This window comes from Girardinichthys multiradiatus, chromosome 3 (assembly GCF_021462225.1).
Source record: "Girardinichthys multiradiatus isolate DD_20200921_A chromosome 3, DD_fGirMul_XY1, whole genome shotgun sequence".
NCBI lineage: Eukaryota > Metazoa > Chordata > Actinopteri > Cyprinodontiformes > Goodeidae > Girardinichthys > Girardinichthys multiradiatus.
In genome coordinates, this window is record NC_061796.1 from 10,221,011 (window position 1) to 10,244,581 (window position 23,571).

A 23,571-nucleotide genomic window follows, 5' to 3' on the forward strand; every position below is an offset into this window, starting at 1 on the left:
CACAAAACAGGGCATACCCATTCCCTAATGAAAAACAAAACATGAAACAGGTCATAGAAAACTTTCTGGGGCACAGCTGACAGATTGCTCTTGGTAGCCCCAGGTTGTGTCATCCTGGGAGGTGGGCCATATTGCCCATATCAATAACCAGTACTCCAGAGACTGATTTATCTTAGCCTCTCTTCAAAACATGAAAGACGTGTCATCTAAGAAAGCCAACGTACATCCTCATAAGCCAGGAAACAGCTACAAGAAAATGTCTTTACTTCAACACTTGTCCATAGCTGCAGTCAGGGCAATCAGTAAACAGTTTAAAACAACTAGAAATATGACAAAGGAGGCTGGACGATGGCATGAGTTTGTCTTGTCACCACACACAGTGAGGAGAAAAGTACTAAAGGCTAAAAAATGTTCCAAAGTCGCTGCTAGAATACTGCAGCTACATTTTAGGTGTGAAGTTATAGAAGGATTACATGGGCATAGAAAAGAATTCATAGTTAATTGTAATTTTATTTTGAGGTTTTTATACATCTTTACCAGGTTTGCTTGTCAGCAGAATCTGTATGTGTCAATCAGTTTGTATTGTAGACAGTAATCATCCTAAACGTTATCTGCTGCAGACTTCCATTCCTGGCTGTGAATTTTGAGTGTGTGTTTGATACCATTGTAATGAATACTGAAGATTCCTGGTCATGCTTAGAAAAATCTGAAACGCTCAATAATTAACATTTTTTTCCAGCTGAAGATGTTTGGATCGGAAAACACTTGTGAATAAAGCAGACATGTCTGAAGGCTACATGGTCAATGTTTCATTTTGGAGAGCTATAAACAGTAATAATTTAAATCAATAATCCTAAAACATTTTTTCATTGTATTTAGAGTTCAATAATCAACATTTAGTTTAAACTATATACATTAACATCTGTATAATCTTTTAGAAAACCACAAGAATGTGAGATACAAAGTTACAAAGACTATACATTCTATTATAACAATTCAAGTGAAACACCCAAGGAATGTTTCAAAGTAACAATTTTATTGTTATACTTCATTTGACAGTACAAAACAAAATCATACAGTCAGAAACACCACCAGGCACAGTACAGTAGCACATGCATACAACTTGGGACAAAAATAACCCTTAGGTGCGTTACATGTACCGTAAAGGGGAAAAAGAAGTCATTGCTGACCTATTGGGGAGGGGTTCCTAATGAAATTGAAGGAGCTTGAAAAGAAAAAAAAAAGCAAATCTAATATGGATTTTCATATATATCTCTTTATGATCATTATTCATTGTATATATATATATATATATATATATATATATATATATATATATATATATATATATATATATACATATATATATACATATATATATATATACATATATATATATATATGTATATATATACATATATATATATACATATATATATATATATACACATATATATGTATATATATATATATATATATATATATATATATATACATACAACTTTCTCAGTAACTTTCTTACAATACAATTTAATTTTACATATAACTTCATTTAGAGCATGACATTTTGATAATTTGTGGTTTGATAAAAAATAGCTTTTTAAACAGTCTTAAAATACAGAATAGGTTTGTGTAAACCATAAAATTAAAGCTTTATGCCTTTTAAAGGAAACATGACAGTAAATACTTTCACAAAACATCCTTGGAGAACAAACAAAAATTTTGTGGCAGTGATTTGGTAACAGTTGACTGAGGAAAATGTCTCAAAACATAATCTTATTTAAGGAAGAAATAGCTGTTCTTTGGTTGGTCAATGATTAACCATATCATGGTAGAGAGCCCCCTAAAGGTCAAGGTGAGTTTGAACAGTTTGGTGAGCAAAATAACATCTCTGGTATGTATTGAATTTTTGACTAATGTTCTGTTAATGTTGGTAATTCTAAGATGTAAAGTTAACATTGCTCCTAGTGTTCCCCAGAGGTCAACGGTCAGTTCCCTTCTGATTCATTTATATTTGCTCCCACTTTGCTCTATCCTTAGACATCCCAAATATTTTACCATTGCCATACTGATAGTACACAGTTATACATATCTGTTTCTACTCACATTAACCATGTAAATAGAGTCTCTGGTCACTACAAGGATATCAAATGCTGGTTGTCCAATGACTTCTTAAAGCTGAACTAGGACAAAATAGATATTGCTCTTTTAAATACTGATAGGTTTTTGTGAAGTTTGTGCTCACAATAACATGCCCACATCAAATTGAGTGTTTCTCAGAAAATAAAAACTCTATTTAAATAATCATTGTGTTAATAATTATGTTTTTTGAATGCAAGTGATAAATCTTGATCTTCCTTTGTCGTTGGTTGAAATAATCCTGAGTAGACTGTGACAGAACTTATATTTTTGGAATCTGTGAGATCTCTGCTTTCAGCAGACATGCTGGTTGTGTGTGTACAGAGAGAGTTTTTGGGTGATTTTGTGGAGTTTGTTTACTTTCTTATTCAACTGCGTGTAGTTTTAACTGTGTTTGGTGTTCGTAAAAACTGTTTATATTAGCTTTTAACCAAGATTCTAATATTTCTGTGGATACCACACGTCTCTGTTCAACTAAGGGAACCTACAGTGATGAAAGTAGAAAAAAAGTATAATTCTTCCCCCAGTACCGGTTGTTGGGACTTAAGAGGTTTAAATCTCCACGTATGCTTTTAGTTAAACTAAGACTCAACTTTAAAATACTTCCTATTGATTTTGTAGCTTAAAACAAGCCCTGCTCCCTTCTAATATGGTGGAAAATTTTGTTTTTCATTTTATGTTACCTTTGTAATACTTTTGCATTGTCCCACAATGTGCCTTTAATTCCGAGCCAGAATAATCACTAATCTTGGTTTGGTGCAGTCAAGATTTATTTACAGTCTGAAGATATTATGAAATGGACTGATAGTGTGACACTTTACTTGATGCTTTCAATGAACATTACCATGTACCTGAGCTGCCACTACTAAATGTGCAGTGACATTGGCAATAGTGATGGCTTGCAGCAGGCTGCAATACAACACAAACGTTTGTACTACACCGGTTTTCAATACATGTCAAAGAAAATGCAAACTTCATTATTTGACTATTAAAAAAGTAATTGGAAGTAATTAAAAAGTGACCTTTTGGGGGCTCTTGGGTTTCCTCTTTTAATGTTTTTAATATGTGTTATAATAATGTTTTATATGTGTTAATATGTTTATATTTTAAAATGGTGCAACAAAGGGACAATTGGTATAGCATATTTGGGTTATTCTGTCACCTATATGGATATTAACTGAAACATGTTAGGAAAACAAGTATTTGGAAACAATAATGCACTGTAAGCAATTTTGATGTAAACAAAGATAGTTTAATTCCACAAGTTGTTAGCTATCATAACAGTCTTTAAATAAAAAATATTAATTACATAGTCTTGTTAGGAACTCTGATTAAGTTAGATGAACGGTGTTCTTTACAGTTTAATCATTTTAGTGCTAACTTCTTATCAGAAATATGGATATAATCACAAATTAAATGCATTTTCTGTTTTAAGTCCATTAGCAAAATTACATTAAAAATTTTGTTGTGTAGCACCTCTACAACATCATCAATTTTATAATATTGTATCTCCAATTGTGTCACCAACAATGTACACAATATCTTTCTGTGTTCATTCACCAGCAGTAAGAAATAACTACTGTTATAAAACACAGGGACAATTCATCACACTAATATCTAGAGGGCTTTCATGGTATGTATTTATGGACTTTTTGCATTTACGGAAATAGCAGGCTGAACACCAAATGAACTGTTTCACTGACTCTCATTCATGAGCCTATGGAGAGACTGTAAATAGGGGCCAATGCACAGTTTTACACATCCACTATTAAAATGTAACAACACTACAATTTCTGTGGATTTTTTTTCGCTTTTTTTTTCTTGGCACTTTTAAACTCAGCATCCTAATCCCTGCGACCGGTTTACATGGCTTCACGCTTTAGCTCTTTAGACTTCTGTTTTTGCATGCATCGAGCATCCACTCTGACATTCTTTCTCTTTCACTCTTCCCATGTCTCTATCTGCAGCTCTCAAACAGCCAACCAGTGCTGCAGCTGTGGGAAGAAAAAGCAGCAGGACCTTAAAACTAAACACTGTTTTAGGGTACAATCATGATAGAAATCTAACAACAAACTGTCTTAAGATTAAGGAGGTCAAAAAGACAAACTTTGAAGATCTGATGGTATTTATGTTTAAAAGTATGATCAAGGTTACACTCACAGTGAACTGCCGGACCTCCCCATTGTCTACCAGATGATGCTCTGTCTCAGGGGTGATGGCATAAGCTAGCCGCTGTTAATCAAGAATGATTAGTGCCTGTTCTTAAGCAGTAAACCTGGCTTACAAAAATGCATCACTGTACCAAAGCAAACCAAAGATAAAACAAATGAACATAGATGACATCATGCACATAGATTGTATGTAATTTTGTGACTTACATCACAAAACCTTCCAGGTAGTGTGCAGAACTTGTAGATGGCGTACAGTGGCACCATGGTCATTGATGACATGGCCAAACACCATCCTAGCAGGTTAGCCCATTGAGGAAACATGTAGGAGCCATAATTTGGGGGGTTGAATGTGGCAAAGCTCACCACAACCATAAACTATGAGCAGAGAAAACGTGTTAACATAAAATCAAAACGTCAGGGTATCTATCTCAAAGCAAATTTAACAATTTAACAATTAAGCACAGTTACATAGTTACAAGCACATTTATATACATGTTTCTACACAAAACGATAGAATTTAATGAAAGATTTATGCATGTTTTTTTTTTTTTTTATACATATTTTACAAGTTCAAGGTGGGTAGGACTCACCAAGAGAAAGCAAGGGCTGACAAATTTCCAGCACAGCCTCCAGTACCTCCCTGGTCTGTGGCCAATCATCTCCTTTATGTCATCGCTAAAACGATCCACACCTAAAACACAGAGATTCTTGGTACTACCACAAAAAGAAACCAACTTTTGGGTGCAGTTTGGAGTGAAATGGCGCTGTGGGGAGGGTAAGTATTGAAAAAAGGGGGGGTGCAATTCCCACGAAACAGAACATAACAAACTACACCAAATATGTTGTTCTGATATTCAAGTTCATTCAAATAATCACAAAATCAACATATACACAGACTGGGAAGATGATCAGCAGCAAAGCTGCAACATGTCAATGTTGTACATATCATCATGTAGATGTTGTTTTTAGACAGCATAATGTGTGTAATCAGAAGAGTATGTCTTATTAAAAGCTTTTGGCTTGATACAGAAATTTTCGTTTTAGATCAAAAATGGAAAATGAAAAACGTTTATGTCTCACTTCAAGATTTTGAGTTGACTCAGTTGCCTCAATGATAAATAAAAAAAAGTTAATTTCATAAGGAGGCCCTCTCTTTTTCTCTCTTTAGTATTTAAATACATTGAGAAAAATCCAGTATCAGTGGCATAGTCAAAATCTTATCATGTATGTTTGGATGGGTTGTACTAGAATTCTAATTTCCCCCTCGGGGATCAATAAAGTATATTTGAATTGAATTGAATTGAATGTAAAGTTCCTGTATGATATCTGCCATATAAGTTAAATGAGGGAAAGTCCAAGTTGGGCTTTCCTAGAAGTAATTCTGCCGAGGCTGACAAATTCCCCTCACTCATTCCCCTGTATTTTTTTTTTATTTGTTTTCTCTGTGGTGCCTTAGTGCCTGGAAGGCATTCCTCAGCACAGAAAAATATATCCAGACTGACAACCAGGTATTCAAGTTAACAAATAGTTATAAAGTAGTGAACAGCAGAATGAAAGACCACAGTAGCCGGAGGGTCAAGGGTCTCTGTCAGTAGTTATAAGGATATAAAAAAAGACCAGCAAAAGCCCATTGAGGCCTCAGGCTTGATTTATTGGGCTTGCCAAGGTCAAGACCCAGCAAAGTGGGGTAATATGCTGACCCCTTTGCCTGGGGCCTTGGTAATATTTAGACCTTTAGTCATCTCTCCAAATTCTAGGTTAGAGCCACGGGGAAGAAAACTCAGTATGGGAGTTCACATCAGTTGTTCTCCCAGACCTTTATCTTATTACTTCACATTTCTTCAAATACTGTCTGCCTGTTCATATTTTCAATTTACAGAAAATAAATAAGCAAATGAAGAAATGAAGGATGAAATGAAGGAATCCGAGAATCTTTATGAAAAAATATAAGTCATTATCTTTTTATATTCTCTTGAACCAAAGGATATATTCCATTGTGCCTCTAAAAATATATTGAGGTTTTAAAAAGTTGTTGCAACAAAGCAAAGAAAAAAAAAGTTTAATGGTTGTTTTCTCTGGGTACCCCACATTCCTCTACACTCCAAAAATATGCATGCTAGGTTAATTAGCGTCTTGAGGTAACACAATGACAGGTCAGACTCTCTCTCCACTTGTTTATTTCATGAGCACCACACCAACAGTTTCCTAACAATTCATGCACAGTTCGGGGGCAGACCTGAAGAGTCCAAAACTATGAGTAGAAATAAACCTTCTTCCGGCAGCTTATATCTAATAAAAGGTATGTTGTATTGGGGCACACAACACCCAGACTAACCAATTTCTCTCCAGACCCTTAATAAAGCATCAGCCTTGCTGGTCATGAAAAAAATGATTTAAGTGGTTTGTCTCCTTGTTACTTTAGCTCATCTTTCTCACCATAGAACCAGGCGATGCCGATGGCTTCAATAAGCACTCCAAAGAGAATCGATGTTCCTGCAGCAAAGTGATCCAGCAGAGTAAACACATACATCCCTCCCTGAAAGAGATAAGAAAAATACAATCAGGCTATGTAAGTGTCATTTACCAATTTTGCAGACATTAATATTTACCACCAATCAAACAAGTATGTCATGCATACAGGGGTTGGACAATGAAACTGAAACACCTGCCATTTTAGTGTGGGAGGTTTCATGGCTAAATTGGACCAGCCAGTCTTCATTGATTGCACATTGCACCAGTAAGAGCAGAGTGTGAATGTTCAATTAGCAGAGTAAGAGCACAGTTTTGCTCAAAATATTGAAATGCACACAACATTATGGGTGACAAACCAGAGTTCAAAAGAGGACAAATTGTTGGTGCACGTCTTGCTGGCGCATCTGTGACAAAGACAGCAAGTCTTTGTGATGTATCAAGAGCCACAGTATCCAGGGTAATGTCAGCATACCACCAAGAAGGACGAACCACAGGATTAACTGTGGACGCAAGAGGAAGCTGTCTGAAAGGGAGGTTCGGGTGCTAACCCGGATTGTATCCAAAAAACATAAAACCACGGCTGCCTAAATCACGGCAGAATTAAATGTGCACCTCAACTCTCCTGTTTCCACCAGAACTGTCCGTCGGGAGCTCCACAGGGTCAATATACACAGGCCAGGGCTGCTATAGCCAAACCTTTGGTCACTCATGCCAATGCCAAACGTCGGTTTCAATGGTGCAAGGAGCGCAAATCTTGGGCTGTGGACAATGTGAAACATGTATTGTTCTCTGATGAGTCCACCTTTAGTGTTTTCCCCACATCTGGGAGAGTTACGGTGTGGAGAAGCCCCAAAGAAGCGTACCACCCGGACTGTTGCATGCCCAGAGTGAAGCATGGGGGTGGATCAGTGATGGTTTGGGCTGCCATATAATGGCATTCCCTTGGCCCAATACTTATGCTAGATGGGCGCGTCACTGCCAAGGACTACCGAACCATTCTTGAGGACCATGTGCATCCAATGGTTCAAACATTGTATCCTGAAGGCGGTGCCGTGTATCAGGATGACAATGCACCAATACACACAGCAAGACTGGTGAAAGATTGGTTTGATGAACATGAAAGTGAAGTTGAACATCTCCCATGGCCTGCACAGTCACCAGATCTAAATATTATTGAGCCACTTTGGGGTGTTTTGGGGGAGCGAGTCAGGAAACGTTTTCCTCCACCAGTATCATGTAGTGACCTGGCCACTATCCTGCAAGAAGAATGGCTTAAAATCCATCTGACCACTGTGCAGGACTTGTATATGTCATTCCCAAGACATATTGACGCTGGATTGGCCACAAAAGGAGGCCCTACACCATACCAATAAATTATTGTGGTCTAAAACCAGGTGTCTCAGTTTGTCCAACCCCTGTACGTCTAGAAACTCACATTTGTGACACAGAAGAGGGATATTAGAAATGTTGAAACAACAATGAAGAGGGTGAACAGCTCTCTGTGTTTGTGAAGGAATTTGAATTCATCAATTAGCCCAGTGATCACCGACTCCATACCACCCATCTATGAAGAAAACCACGAGAGTCAGAAGAAGACACATAGTCAGAGAGAATCAAAGTGCAGATGTTTTCATGTTTTTAAAAAACAAAACAGAAGAAAAAATAAAAATGAAAATGGTTCTTCTTGCCTTTTTTCTACAATCAGAATTGTTTGTGCTAGTATTAGAGATGCAGAGAGAAATCAGCTGGTGACCTGAACTGGACAACATTCAGCTTGACTGGCCCTGACCAGTGAACAGCACCACTTAAACTTAGAAATCTGATCTTTTTCTGACCGTTCATCCAAAATACTAAGTGTTACCAGCTCACACTAACAACACTCGGTGTGGTTTCTCAAGTTAAAAGACTATTTTCTGTGTGAAAGACCTTATTAAACTGGAAACCGTATTTTGCAGTTACATGTCTGCAGTTCATTCCATCTTTGGGAGAGCACAATGTAAGGCTGTAGGCAGTACAGCAAAGGTGCTTGGTTTTATTTTTTTAGCTTTCAACCTCTGTCTTTTATGGAACATGCTGAATTTCGAAATGTTGGCAGCCTTTTGCAAATCTCAGAGTTAAGGTTATCGTCTACATTTTTTAGAACATGGAGACTGCTCTTTATCTAAGGCTAAATACACTAATCACTAACATAAGAAGCAAATGCAACTCTAAACATTTTAGTTTTGTTTTGTAAAAAAAAAATTAAAACCCTGTTTTACAGTGACTCCAAACTCACACATGATGTGACTTTGTGACTCTTAATGTCAATAATTAGAGCCTGCTTAAGGCAAGAGGGCATAAAAAAATGTATATTTCTAATGTTCTTATATCTTTCTAAAAAAAAAGGTAGTTAAAGAGAAATTATTATATGAAGGTCAAAGCTTTACAAAAACCATAGATTGGAAATTGGACAACATTCTGAGTTAACTAACATGCAAATAAATTACCAACATACATTGGCAATATGACATCACAGTGAATCTTAAAAAGTGCTCGTTCCCAGATAACAAGTGTTAACCAGCTAAACTAAAAGATGTTAATGTGTGTGTGTGCAGATGCAAACTCACTGCACTGTCAAGACCAAGTGTCAGCAGCATAATGAAAAATATCACCGCCCACACTGATGACCCAGGTAACGTTGCAATGGCTTCTGGATAAATGACGAACACTAACCCAGCACCTATGGAAGAGAAACAGTAGCACATCACATGCAATGATCTGGAATAACATTACATTATGACCACTGACAGGTGAAGTTAATATAACTGATTATGTTATTATTTCACCTGTGGGTGAGTGAGATATATAAGCAACAAGGGAACCTTTTGTCCTCTTACTTGAACATGAGATTGACAAGGGCCAAATACTGATGGCTAGATGTCTAGGTCACAAAGTAACAAAAGATGCAGCTTTTGTGGGGTTTTCCCAGTTTGCAGTGGCTAGTTTCTGTCAAAAGTACAATGAAGAAGCTTTGGTGAATCTGCAACAGGCTAATGGGCACCCAAGGATCATAGATTCATATTAGGAACAAAGTCTGACCGGTTTCATCCTGTCCAATAGACAATTTATTGTAGCTCAAATAGCTGAAGAGGTTAATTTTGGTTCTAGGAGAAAGGTGTAAAAATAAACAGTACATCACAGTTTTTTGCATATGGTTCTGAAATTTCACTATATGGTCAGGGTGGACATGATATTCCCCAATGGCAGTGGCCTTTTTCAGCAGTATAACATCCCCTGCCACAAATCAAACATGATTCAATAATGATTTGAGAAACACAACAAGTTTGAGGTGTTGAATTAGCATCCAGATTCCCCAGATCTCAATCCGATCATGGATTGGATCATGGTTTGGATGTGTTGTACAAACAAGTCTGAACCATGGAAGCCTAAAGTCACAACTTACAGGATCTTCTGCCAACATCTTAGTGCTTGATACCACAGCACACCTTCAAGTGTGTTTGCCTTGATGGGTCAGGCCTATTTTGCCAGTAAAAGAGAGAACAACACACTATCGTGCATAATGTTATGTCTAATTGGTGTACACTTCTGTCATTTAAAGTTGCACCCAAGACAGAATGGTCAAAAAATATATCATATTACACTACATACACCAGTTGTAAAAACATATTAAATGAACAAAAAATATATTATTGGAATTACAAATTGGAAAGAAAAAGACTGCATGTTAGATACATATTAACACATAAAACTAACAAGTTTAGGTCATTATAATAACATACCATCTCTGGCGACTTTATCTAGAGCCACGTTATGTTTGTGGGACATGTATCCAAGAAAGGAGAAGACAACAAATCCAGAGAAGAAACTTGTCAACGAGTTAATGGAACTGGTTATGATGGCATCCCTGGATAAAGCAAAACAGAAAATCTTAGAATGACTGTATAAAAAATTTTCATAAGCAAGTGCACCTTGACATCATACCATATTGATCATATTCATTAAAGAAAATGCGAGGGCCAGTTCCATGAAGTTTCTTTTGCGCAAACATTTATCTGGAATTATAGTTCAGAAACAAGTGATTGTTCTTCTGATCATTTTGTCAAGTTGGTAAGTGATAAACTGTCATGGTAAGCCTGTTGTTTTGGTAATGTCTGAAAATACGTAAGCAAAGAATAAAAATTATAGAGAACCTTTTTAATAGTGTTCTAATTAAAAGTTATCTAAAGCTTGACTTGTAGACAGTCTTGAGCTCCTTGGGGCAATCGAATTCTAAAGCTGGACTGTGTTGTATGTCAGCTATCAGAAACAATAAAAAAGCAAAAAGGGAGATAAAAGCATTTATTTGGGTTGTTGTTGATTTTCCAAGAAATTAACAGTTTGTCTCATAGTTAAAGCTCTCTGTCACAAGGCTTCTTGTCAAACCCATTCATTGTTAGAAGCTTCAAAAGGTTATTCTATTTCACCTGCTCGCGCATGCTTGAACAGCATGGCAAGTTCTCCACCTCTTTCTGCCTTGATGAATCCCCACCTGTCTATCACTGCATGTGTATGTGTGTGTGTGTACCTGTAACAGTTGTTGCTGAATTTGTTGTAGCTGGAAAATGCAATTAGCACACCAAACCCCACACCCAGCGAGAAACAGATCTGTGTTGCAGCCTCAATCCAGACCTGGGGAGCGAAAGAACAAGCACACTTGTGTGAAGCGGCAAACAAAAGGTGCAGGAGAGGAAAAAAGCCATTATTAGAGATAATTGCAGGAAACTCATTCAACAGCAGTAGATGAAAGACACATGTGAATACGGGGGGTAATTTTGTAAATTGCTGCTCCATGCATCTATTTAATCTAATTCGCCAATTGCTCACATACATTTCTCAGTGTCTCTCCATCAAGGTTTCATTTCTCAATCTTGGTCTTGGATGTTTGCTTTTTAAGCTCCATGACACGTAAAATGCCCGTATAGCAGGTGCAGGACATGAAAATAATATAAATTTAGTAATCATGTTATGGCCTTCATTTGTTGCCTGTCTAAGTCGATATATTGCTTAATTTCATTCTCAAATTAGTTCACAGAAGGCAAGGACTGACATGTCTCAGATCTTAAAAACCAGCTTTGTGAATTTCCATTAAATATTAAAATATTATACATAAAATAGAAGGTGAACTGTCAACTTCAAGTCACAACTTCAAGACAAAAAATTTAATTACTAGCACTAATCCAAGAGTTAAGATGATTATCTAATTTTAGCTGAAAATATTCTGTACCTTGCATCTGTTACCACTGTATATCACATCTCACTTCTCTAACCCATCCATCCATTGCCTATACCTGCTTGTCCTTACAGGGTAGCTGGGAGGCTGGTGCCTATATCCAGCGAACATTGTGTGAGAGGTGGGTTACACCCTGTTTTTTCCATCATGGCATTTTTTTTTGAGAAACCAGTTACCATAACCAGGACCTTCTTGCTGCAAGGAAACAGTGCTACCAACTTTCTAGCATCACTGACAATTCACATGTACACAGTATCTAATGGTTGTTAAGGAAACTTAGTGACTGCAAGATGGCATGCTTTGCTGCAGTTCAAACGAGATGTCATAAACTACTTAATTAGAAGCTGCTAGATACTCTGATCAACAAATATATTATAAGGAATTGTGCAACACATGTTCCTTTGTGATTTTATGGAAATTAATTATTGCTTAACATGTAACTTTTCCCACTGCCCCTACCAAATAAATTCACTCAAATAAAAGGTTTAATTCTTCTATTATTTTCAGTGATATTATGCTTTTGCAACAGAAGTTTAATTAGCTTTAAGGCTTTTTACCCATCAGCACCAAGTGTGCCAGTGATTGTAATTAGCACTGTATATTAGAAAATACAAGCCGGTGATTTAAGGACATTTAATACTTCGTCAGATTTCAGATTTCTTAATAAGCTGTAGGCTTGTGCTAGATAAAGAAATAAACAGATAAAATGTCAAAGCGTTCCTTCAGTGAGTTTTCAGCCACCGCTGTCTTCCCCATGTAGCATCTCCTTCTAATCTCCCTTGTATCCGCCCGCTGATCTGTCTGAACTCACCTTGGCATCACAGAGTTTCAGGAAGTCGACAGAGAGGTACGCTTTAATGCCATCGATGGCTCCAGGCAGAGTTACTCCACGGAAGAGCAGGACAGTCAGGACCACATAGGGCATGGTGGCTGTGATCCACACAACCTTAAAGAGTCACATGGCATACGCACAAATCATCATACACTTACCCAAACCTTTACAGGGAGAATAAATAAACGCTGGCACAAAAACATTTACACACATGTTGGTAAGAGTAATGAAGCAGTGCTTTAATTGATTATAGACTTAGGATGGTAGGAAAGAATAACAATAGATTTCTATGTTTATTTTACTTTTACAATGTGTGCTGCATGTCCTACCTTGCCTGAGGTCTTGACTCCCTTCCAGAGACTAAAGTAGAGCAGAATAATCACAACAGCCAAACAGGAAGTTAACTGCCAGCGTGGACGTCCCAGGTCATCAATACCATTACTGTCCTGAATATGGAGGACCGCTCGACTGGTAAACAGAACATTCAGTTTAGTAACAGGACTAGTCCTGAGTCACAATCCTACAATCAGAGTCTTTGACTTGTTGAGAAAATGCATATGTGCATACTACTTAAAGCCCATTTCTGCATCTCTGAATATAAAGATAAACATACTGATTTGAATACCTGAAAGACTTGCATCCAATATCTTCATGATTTTGATGTCCAGGACAATAGAGTATTATGAAAAGCTTAATATTCGGTTGATTATTTGATGCAGTGAAAGAGGTTTTGTTCTATATGTGTGTTTGTATTAGAACCATGACATATTCATGATTCATTATAAGGAAAGACTAATAACAAACATAAAAAGTATTTTCAAGAAATTACTTACAAAGAAAGACAATTGTCCCAGCAGATTCTACCAATTTATAGTTTTTAACAATGTTGGTTTAAACACAATGGATGGAGCCCGGCATATGTTATCAGGTAAAAAAGAATGAAGCTGGTGGAAATCTGTGCTTACGCTTTACTAAACTGTGTGCTCCATTTTGCAATCTGTGGGCACGGGTTACAGGACTGTGCTTTCAGTTTCTGCAAACCATCTAATTTGAAAACAATGTGCGCTCAGTTTTGCAATCTGTGCGTGCAGATTACTCAGTGACGTCTGTCGAGCTTTTCTGGCAAACAAGGATGCTGTTTCAGTTAACGTTAGCTGTTGCCATCATTTTAAATGTTTTATCTCAGTGTTACAAAAATAAAGTCATATTACAAGCTGTGAAGTGTGCTGATTAAAACATGGCAGTGCTTTAAGTTTATATATGACGACAGATCCACTGAACTCACCACGCAGGTGTGGCCCATGCGTCCAAACTCTCGATAGATGTCACTGAGTAATCTGCGTGCACAGATTGCAAAACGGAGCGCACAGTTTATCAAACCGCGCAGACAGATTGCAGAAACTGGGAGCACAGTCTTGTAATGCGTGCGCACAGATTGCAAAACCGACCTTTTCACCGGCTTTGTTTTTCTTTTGTTTTTTTTACACTTGCCGGGCTCCGTACTTGCTATTCTTGACCAATGTTGCTGAAAGAAACTACAAACAACATAATGGCTGCATGCTTTTAATGGAGATTAGGATAAACTTCAATGAAATCTGAAAGTTAATGGTGAATTGGCTTGGAGGAAGCAAACTGCATCAAGACAGAGGCTGGGTAGCAGAGCAGCAAGCCAGGCAGGGCTGAAAACAACTGCACCGTACCAGTCTTCTTCCTGCTAATGCTTGTCCCTTGAATAACAGATTAGATCATTTATAGCTACAAGTACATAGAAGTCATGTACATCTTCAAGTAGCAGACTGCTCCCTGTGTTTTGACAATTGTCATAGAAACGTCTCTAAATCCAGCAGGTTTCTTCAGTTAAGATGACAAAAGTGGTAGGACTGTTGCACCACTTATATCTTGATGCAATGGTGCATTTTTTTAATTAAAGTGTCATGCAGCAATGGAAGTAGGGGAGACTACCATCATCCATTGACCAATACAACATTTGGTTTCTTTGGAAACTGAATGTGGGCCAGAGAAGAGAAGGTGCTGGCCAAGGAGTTTGACTGATTTCTTTGACCACTCAAACGGCTGCTTGGGATGAGACCCTCTTTATTAAATAGGCAAAGATAAAACTGTTTTCAAACAAGGTCACAGAGTCATGCTAAAATAAATTTAGACTTTCAGTAAATTCTTGAAAGTGTTGAGGACTCCACAGAGAAAATTATTTATTTTCTGACAAACTCAGCTGAGAGCAATTCAAAGCAAGAATGTGGAATACCAATATCTAATCAAACCAATGTCTGAAATTGATAGCTGACTAAGTGAGGTTCATTGCTGAACAGTAAATTATGTGAGATCAAAGAAAATCTGTAAATATTGCACAGACTGAGCTTTTAAAAATCAGGCATTTTATAGATAATGACATGATGAACCATAAACTGATCACCTGTAAAAGTAAGACTTTATGGTGTACCTTCATACTAGATTGTACAACGTTGTATTACTAACATCACCTGAAAACCTGCATGCTAACTCTATTTATATTTAAGACTTTGGTTCAGTTCTTATCAGAGCGAGCCTTAAAAGAGAAACTGATAACACTTTTCAGCTGTTGTGGTCCCATTGTTTGTGGGTGGCTCTGCGAAAATAGCACCCTCAGCTATCAGGGATGAAGAGCTGTGACTGTCACAACAGAACAACCCCTTACTTGCTGAAACAGAGAACACCTGCTCAGCTTTATAAAGAGGGAGGTTATATCAGCTAAATAAAACTTGGAGTTCATTAGAACAATATCATATGTGATGCTCTCCCAAAAATATACTGACTCTCAGTGAACTTTCAACTGAAAAGATATTTGTAGTTTTTTGGTTAGGTATAAGGGAGGGAACATATGATTAAGTCAGACAACTCCAATACATGTCGAATTAGAGCATTAAATCAAGCAAACTTACTCAAAGTACTCCTGAGCAGGTGTGGCTTTGTAAATGTCGCCAATCGAGCTATTGTCGGCCCAGTCTGAGCAGTTTGGACTGTTCCAGGTGTTGTTGCAGTGGACCCATGGTAGCTCGTTGGTGAATGAGGAGAAGAGGTAAAACAGTGCCCAGGAGATGATGACATTATAGTAGAAACCAACATAAAGGGAAATAAGAATCACGGTAAAGCCAACACCTGCAGGGGACAGAAATAATAAACATTGTAGAATTTATATAGAGACAACATTTTAAACTTACCATAAGGTTCAGCAAGAAATCACATTCTGATACAGCCTCAGAGCCCAGTCTTATAAATATAAGAAAGTGTAGCTGGGACATCAACAAAATATGAATATATATGTTTTATTTAAATGCATATACAGTGCCTTGCAAAACGTATTTGGCCCCCTGGAACTTTTCAACCTCTTGCCACATTTCAGGCTTCAAACATAAAGATATAAAATTCAAATTTTTTGTGAAGAATCAACAACAAGTGAGACACAATCATGAAGTGGAATGAAATTTATTGGATGTGTCAAACTTTTTTAACAAACAAAAAACTGAAAAGTGGGGTGTGCAATATTATTCGGCCACCTTGCGTTAATACTTTGTAGTGCCACCCTTTGCTGCAATTACAGCTGCAAGTCTCTTGGGGTTTGTCTCTATCAGTTTTGCACATCGAGAGACTGAAATTCTTGCCCATTCTTCCTTGCAAAACAGATCGAGCTCAGTGAGGTTGGATGGAGAGCGTTCATGAACATCAGTCTTCAGCTCTTTCCACAGATTCGCAATTGGATTCAGGTCTGGACTTTGACTTGGCCATTCCAACACCTGGATACGTTTATTTGTGAACCATTCCATTGTAGATTTGGCTTTATGTTTTGGATCATTGTCTTGTTGAAAGATAAATCTCCGTCCCAGTCTCATGTCTCTTGCAGACTCCAACAGGTTTTCTTCCAGAATGGTTCTGTATTTGGCCCCATCCATCTTCCCATCAATTTTGACCATCTTCTCTGTACCTGCTGACGAAATGCAGGCCCAAACCATGATGCTGCCACCACCATGTTTGACAGTGGGGATGGTGTGTTCAGGGTGGTGAGCTGTGTTGCTTTTACACCAAACATATCGTTTTGCATTGTGGCCAAACAGTTAGATTTTGGTTTCATCTGACCAGAGCACCTTCTTTCACATGTTTGGTGTGTCTCCCAGGTGGCTTGTGGCAAACTTTAAACAAGACGTTTTATGGATATCTTTGAGAAATGGCTTTCTTCTTGCCACTCTTCCATAAAGACCAGATTTGTGCAGTGTACAACTGATTATTTTCCAATGGACAGACTCTGCCACCTCAGCTGTAGATCTCTGCAGTTCATCCAGAGTGATCATGGGCCTCTTGGCTGCATCTCTGATCAGTCTTCTCCTTGTTCCAGATGAAAGTTTAGAGGGACGGCCAGGTCTTGGTAGATTTGCAGTGGTCTGATACTCCTTCTATTTCAATATGATTGCTTGCACAGCGCTCCTTGGGATGTTTAAAGCTTGGGAAATCTTTTTGTATCCAAATCCAGCTTTAAACTTCTCCACAACAGTATCTCGGACCTGCCTGGTGTGTTCCTTGGTCTTCATGATGCTCTCTACGCTTTGAACAGAACCCTGAGACTATCACAGAGCAGGTGCATTTATACGGAGACTTGATTACACACAGGTGGATTCTATTTATCATCATCAGTCATTTGGGACAATATTGGATCATTCAGAGATCCTCACTAAACTTCTGGACTGAGTCTGCTCCCCCTGAAGTAAAGGGGCCGAATAATATTGCACGACTCACTTTTCAGTTTTTTATTTGTTAAAAAAGTTTGACACATCCAATAAATTTCATTCCACTTCACAATTGTGTCCCACTTGTTGTTGATTCTTCACAAAAAATTAGAATTTTATATCTTTATGTTTGAAGCCTGAAATGTGGCGAGAGGTTGAAAAGATCAAGGGGGCCAAATACTTTCGCAAGGCACTGTTTATATTATTGTATTGGTAGTGCAATTAAATACTACTTCCATTACAAAACTTATGCATCTCCAGTAACAGCAGGGAGATTCACAGAAAAGTTCATTCATGCTCATTCACCCGCATTCAAGCTCAAATTCAACAAGCCTTACATTTCCTTTTCCAAGTAACTCTTGACATTTTTGGATTTTCTGTCTTTCCATATCTTACATGAATGCTTAAAAAGATTTCACAGCAAAAAACAGTTTTTTCCCTCATTGTGAGCATACAGAAATCTGTCAAATCTGCCTGCAGTCTAAAAGAAACAAAAAGCTGAACTTTTAAAGTTAGACACTTTATGCTTTAATTATCAGCACATCTGGCCTTTCCCTAAATCTGAAGCAGTGTCCCGTCTTCTAAGGCTGCAGTTAATTGTTGACCTTTGCAAAGAAGCCTGACCACAACTGGGCTTTATTGATATCTTTGTAATGTGGATGTGATATTTGTCCAGTGAGCGATCCCTCTTATTAGCACCACATGATGCCATGCTATCTCTCAATCACCAGTTTTCGCTCCTTTTCTTCAAACGCATTGATCCTGAGAGGAAACCAGCTTGCTGATCAGAATAATTACTGTCAATACTGGCATGCGTACATGTATTTGAATAATTACTGTTATCCCCCTGCAGCGAGAGCAAGAGAAGCGTGTTATTAGAACGTCAACGTACACAGTGTGGTCCCTGACGGGGGCCCACACTTTCAGACAAACATACTGTAGATAGAAAGACATGAAGCAACGTGCAAACTGTGGGAAAAATTCATTCCTACAAGACAGAAAACAGGACTGTGGCGACTCACTGTGAAGCAATAGATGGTCCACTGGTATTTTATTTCTCATGCACATTTAGAATACCAGAGTACTAAAACATAGATTTAGGTCATTTTCTAAGGTCATTTCCCAAAAATGTTTAAGACCACAAGTTTAGAGCAGGGTGAACAAAGATAAAAGTGTATAAAGTGCATTGAACCATATATAACTGAACTGAACAAAGCTTATTATTTTTTTCACCAATGGCTATGCTCAAAAATAAAAATGGGTCTTAATATTTTCATCTCCATTAGTGTATGTTTGGATTGGCATTCTCCAAACACTGTGCTTTGCTAAACGATGTGTTGAAAAGTACTCAGGGACAGAGTGTCAGCTTGCATCACCCCGATTGGACCATCAAGGAAAGAGTCTAAAAGCCCAATTTTCATTTGCTTTCCATCTGAGTGGCAAAAGAACTTGATGTTCTGGGAGGGATAAATAATGCCTGTCGCTTGTCAACGAGGAGACAAGCAGACAAAAGAGACTGGCATGTGGACAGGCAGGCATGTGGGCAGACACACAGAAAGAAAATCATGCAGATATCGGGCGGGGGGGGGGGGGGAGGTGTCACACAGAAATGAAGGCAAATGGACATACAGAAAAAAAAAACTTCATCGTGACAAGCATTTTTGCAAGTGCAAACATTCCTGTAACAACAGGTGTGAGAAAAGTATTTGAAATGTAATTTCTGATTTTTTTTTTTTTTTTGAAGACCAATATGTTGGGTAAAAAACTATAGAGGAGAGAATTGAGTCTGAAGGGAACCAGACACAGCTGGTCAGGACATTATGTTGTTTGGGTAATTTAATCATAATTATGTTAGAGTAATGGTCATTTATTTCTGAGGAGATTGACATAAATTGAAGTCCTTCTTTGTTGTTGGATCATCTTCACCATCGACCTTTGTTAAAGGGAGGCTACTCATGTCTAAGTAAAGAAACCCGCATTGGAGATATTTTCACATAGTGTTGGAAAAAAAACCTTTTTGTATTCTATAGAATTTAACTACTTTTTTTTTTAAATGTTTGTTTTTGAAAAAGGGGTGGTTCTTGTGCAGTTAAATAAACACAATGTCTTCCACACATGTTTTTACAAATGTGTATAAAGACAAGTATAACACGTGAAAATAAATTCATCTTTTATAGTAGAAGCACATTTCCACATTGAAAAATGGGGAAAACTCCTACTTTTATTGTGGTTACATTTATTCAGTGGAGACAAAAAAAAAGAAATCGGACATTAGAAAATAACAGTTTTAACATTGTCATCCCTAGTGATTTCTATTAAATCATTGAGGTACTATTGCAATCTTTATGTTAAGGCTTTTCACACATCTTTACCTGGGAGACCAATAAGTATGGTGGGCTCCATCTTACCTTTAAAGATTGGACAAATCTTCCAGACACCTGCTGCTCCCTCTCTGTTGTACTGCCCCAGAGCCAGTTCCATGTAGAAAAGAGGCATTCCTGCTATAACCATGAAGAACAGGTATGGCACAAGGAAGGCTCCTGCACAAAACCCAAAAATATATATGTATTATATAAACTATGCACTGTAATGGAATTGCATTGAAAATCATATGACAAAAACTTCAAATTCACATATATGGGCACTCCAAACCACACATATTTCACGTATATCTCTGGTAACATGCAATTTGGCTTCCCTAAGTAGTCTGGTTTACAAGAAGACTTTATAGTTTTGTGCAAGTCAAGGTGGCCAAGAAATTAAAATAGGGTTGCAATTTTGGTCATTCAAATGTATTTTTGCTTCATTTAAAGAGCACCAGAAATAACTGGAGACATGACTTTTGAATCCAGAAAGAACGTTTGTAAATATTATATATATATATAAATGATCATTTTATAGTAACATTATTCGTCAATCTAATTAATAGCTAAATAATGAAAGTCCATGACGTGTTCATTACATTATTTTAAATATATATTATTATTATCTCAAGATGCTCAACTAGGTGTTAAGTGAGTTCGGATCCTTTGGAACAAATGTATTTATTGTTTAAATTAATGCAAAAGATCCGAATTTAACACCTAACCTTTATATATTCTCAGTTTAAAAACCTTATTCTTTAACTTACACCTGTATAATAAATTCATATGTGTGTCTTGGCAAACCTTTGAGAGCACAAGAATCTTACTTAGCAGACAGGTTCTGTGCTCAGTGGACATGAAAGCAGAATATTAGTAGAAAAATTAAATGATAAAAAATACTAATATAATCTTGTGGTATTGTGCAAAAACGTACAACTTCAGAAATTATTTTTATTACACCAAAATAAATCCAACTGATCTGTTTATAGGATAATGCCAAATATAGCTGCTCTTCGGTATTCTCTAAATGATGATCTTTTAAATATTAGGGTAATATTTCTTGCAACATCATGACACAGGCCACAAAAAGGTCATATTTTTTAACTGATAACAACGCATGAATAAATTGAGATTTAAACATAAGATTGGTGCCAAGCTCTACATAAGAATCTACATGTTACACAATCTATATGTTAATTTGATGAAACTATTATTCGAGATGTAAATACATAAAAAATGCCTGTGTGTCCTACAATCAAAATACAGGAAATAAATTCTGAGAAATATAACATAAAATTTAGAAAAGTGTAAATTGGCGGGCGTCTTTTCTAATTTTGTACATTTGCTTTAAATCAAATTTAACAGTATGTTTCTCCATGTGCACGTTGGATATGGCACATGTTGGATGTCAGCCCTTAACATGGCTAAAATGCCATTTCATTTTTAGCCACAGCACCATTTACAGCCTCTAAACATAATGACAGCTCTCTGTTAAACAGCCATAATTAGGGACACTGATTGTTAGAGCTAATCTATGCACAGCAGCTGTGGTGTTTTTCTTCCTAGTTTGATCTCTGCGAACAGTTGGGTAAAACAATACAAACGCCAGCCATCATAAAGGAGGATATAAGCCAACAGGACTTGTCCATGGTAAAATAAACAATATAACTTAGCATCTGTTTAACCTCTGCCCGCACACCAAAAGCAGTTTAGCCTTCTCCGCCTCACCTCCTCCATTTTTGTAGCAAAGATAAGGGAATCTCCAGACGTTTGCAAGATCCACAGCAAATCCAATCACAGACAGGAGGAAGTCAATTTTCTTCCCCCAGGTCTCCCTCTCCTCCTCCCCAGCGGGGTTACTCTGGGCCGGGGCTACTAAGGTGGTGGATGTGAACTGGACCCCATTCTGCTCCTTGACAAGGATCAGCTCCACCTGAGGGACCAAGCTCTGTCATAAGTTTGTATTTGACAAGAAAGCATGAGATGGATTTTTCAGTGTACAAGGAAACAACTCCCAAATATTTTTTTCTTCCTGAGCTGTATTTCTCAAATGCAACATCCATGTTAAATGTAGATCTACATGAACACAGATCAGTTACGTGGACAATATTACATATTATTTTAAATGTGTGTGAATTTGCTGAATTAGTCTTAAACGTCTTTCCCGGATTTCCCAGATGATGTCTCTCAACTTTACTGCATACACAAGCCAAAGGTTTTTTTATTTCAACTGCAACTTACTAGCATTTATAGGAGTAAAAAATGCAAGTAATGAATGAAAAAACACTTTTAAGATGTATTGCCACTTGCACAAAATATTATTTTTCTTGTTCTTCCTATTTATATTCAATAAAGCTGTCTCTCACTCATTTTCTTACCTCTTTGGGACCCATAGCGTTAGATGGGGATTTTTCTGGTGCTGCTAGAGAAGACATCACTTCAGCTGAGAGTTGCCAGTAGTAGAGGAAGAGAAAAAGGATGTATAGCTGCTGTTGGTGAGTCTTGAATGCAGAATGACACAGAAAACATAAAAGGAGAGGTTAATTATTCCCTTTAAAAGAAATTAGGTTAATGATACCAACTTAAAAAGATTCCCCTGGGATTCTGCACACTACTACCATCAAATTACAATGAATGTTAAATAAAAAATAAGTGTTGCATTGGTTTGAAATAGCATTATATCTAAATATAAATACCAGAAAAATGTCCAACAATGGGCTAATACATAGCATACATCTTATTATTAATAGAAATGGGTTCATGCATGATTCATTTATTTAGCTTTGAAGTTAATATACATAAAATACAGACAGAATGAGCAGAGAAAGGAGAAAAACAACAAAGACTGAAGGGGTCTGGACTGAGAGTGACAAGAGGAGATAGAGGAGCTTTTTTAAAAGGTTATCACTTAATGATGGCCATTTTGTACATAGATTTAGACCACAGTCTCAGTATGCTGTTTACCAGAACTATGTCGACATATGTTTTCTTTTCTTTCAAATAAGTATTATATCAAGTATCTAGAGTGTGTTTTCAAATATTAATTATGCTTCTATAAGGGCTAATGTAATTTTGTTAGAAGTTTTGTAAATTAGGGTCTGTCAAAATACAGCCAAATACAGTGAAGTATTCTGCCGCTTTTATTACAAAGACAAAAGTTGATTACCGCTGAAGATTATAACCAAAAGACAAAACACATTTTCATCAGAAGAACACTTACCTTTTCAAAAATGATAATTCTCCACCAGTTGCCTGGTTTGAATGATTTAATTCCAATGCTTATGCTCGTCAGTGTGCTGCCAATTGGTGGTGACCATCTTTGTGCAGACCTTCCCTGATGAGTTAGACTAGGACTATGATTTTAAAATGTAAGACAAAAAAATCAAGAATTAACAATAAACAGACTATGAAAAGAGAAGAGCTCTGATGAGCTGTGGAAATACCTCCCACCCTCCTGGTCTCTGGTGGCACACACAGAGATCAGACCACCCCGTGGTCTTATATGGAGATCTGTCTGCGGGACCTCTCCTGAAATATGAGGAACAATCAACAA

General features: G+C 37.2%; 1 protein-coding gene across 2 annotated transcripts; it reads right to left on the reverse strand.

Moving 5' to 3' along the window:
* Positions 1–1,504: 1,504 nt before the first annotated feature.
* slc6a3 (solute carrier family 6 member 3) lies at positions 1,505–23,571 on the reverse strand. Of its 2 annotated transcripts, XM_047358914.1 has the most exons (17): positions 23,462–23,571; positions 23,239–23,371; positions 22,397–22,519; positions 21,747–21,951; positions 20,064–20,195; positions 15,820–16,036; positions 13,213–13,351; positions 12,863–12,997; positions 11,347–11,450; positions 10,562–10,686; positions 9,389–9,501; positions 8,218–8,346; positions 6,747–6,846; positions 4,901–5,001; positions 4,518–4,685; positions 4,300–4,371; positions 1,505–4,133 (listed from the first exon to the last, which is right to left on the reverse strand). In XM_047358914.1, the coding sequence occupies exons 3-17, from the start codon at positions 22,451–22,453 to the stop codon at positions 4,110–4,112; spliced, it is 1,821 nt and encodes a 606-aa protein (XP_047214870.1). In that variant the 5' UTR covers positions 22,454–22,519; positions 23,239–23,371; positions 23,462–23,571; the 3' UTR covers positions 1,505–4,109. The 2 variants fall into 2 exon arrangements, with proteins under 2 accessions (XP_047214870.1, XP_047214876.1); XM_047358920.1 differs by lacking the exon at positions 21,747–21,951 and having other exon boundaries at positions 23,239–23,560.

Excerpts from the sequence above, each read along its gene's own strand:
- slc6a3 (XM_047358914.1), bottom strand. The coding sequence starts at position 22,453 with ATGTCTTCTCTAGCAGCACCAGAAAAATCCCCATCTAACGCTATGGGT. Across the intron at positions 10,687-11,346 it reads TTCAGCAACAACTGTTACAG|GGATGCCATCATAACCAGTT; the intron begins GTACACACACAC and ends TGCTTTATCCAG. Across the intron at positions 6,847-8,217 it reads CCCTCTTCTGTGTCACAAAT|GGAGGGATGTATGTGTTTAC; the intron begins GTGAGTTTCTAG and ends TATCTCTTTCAG.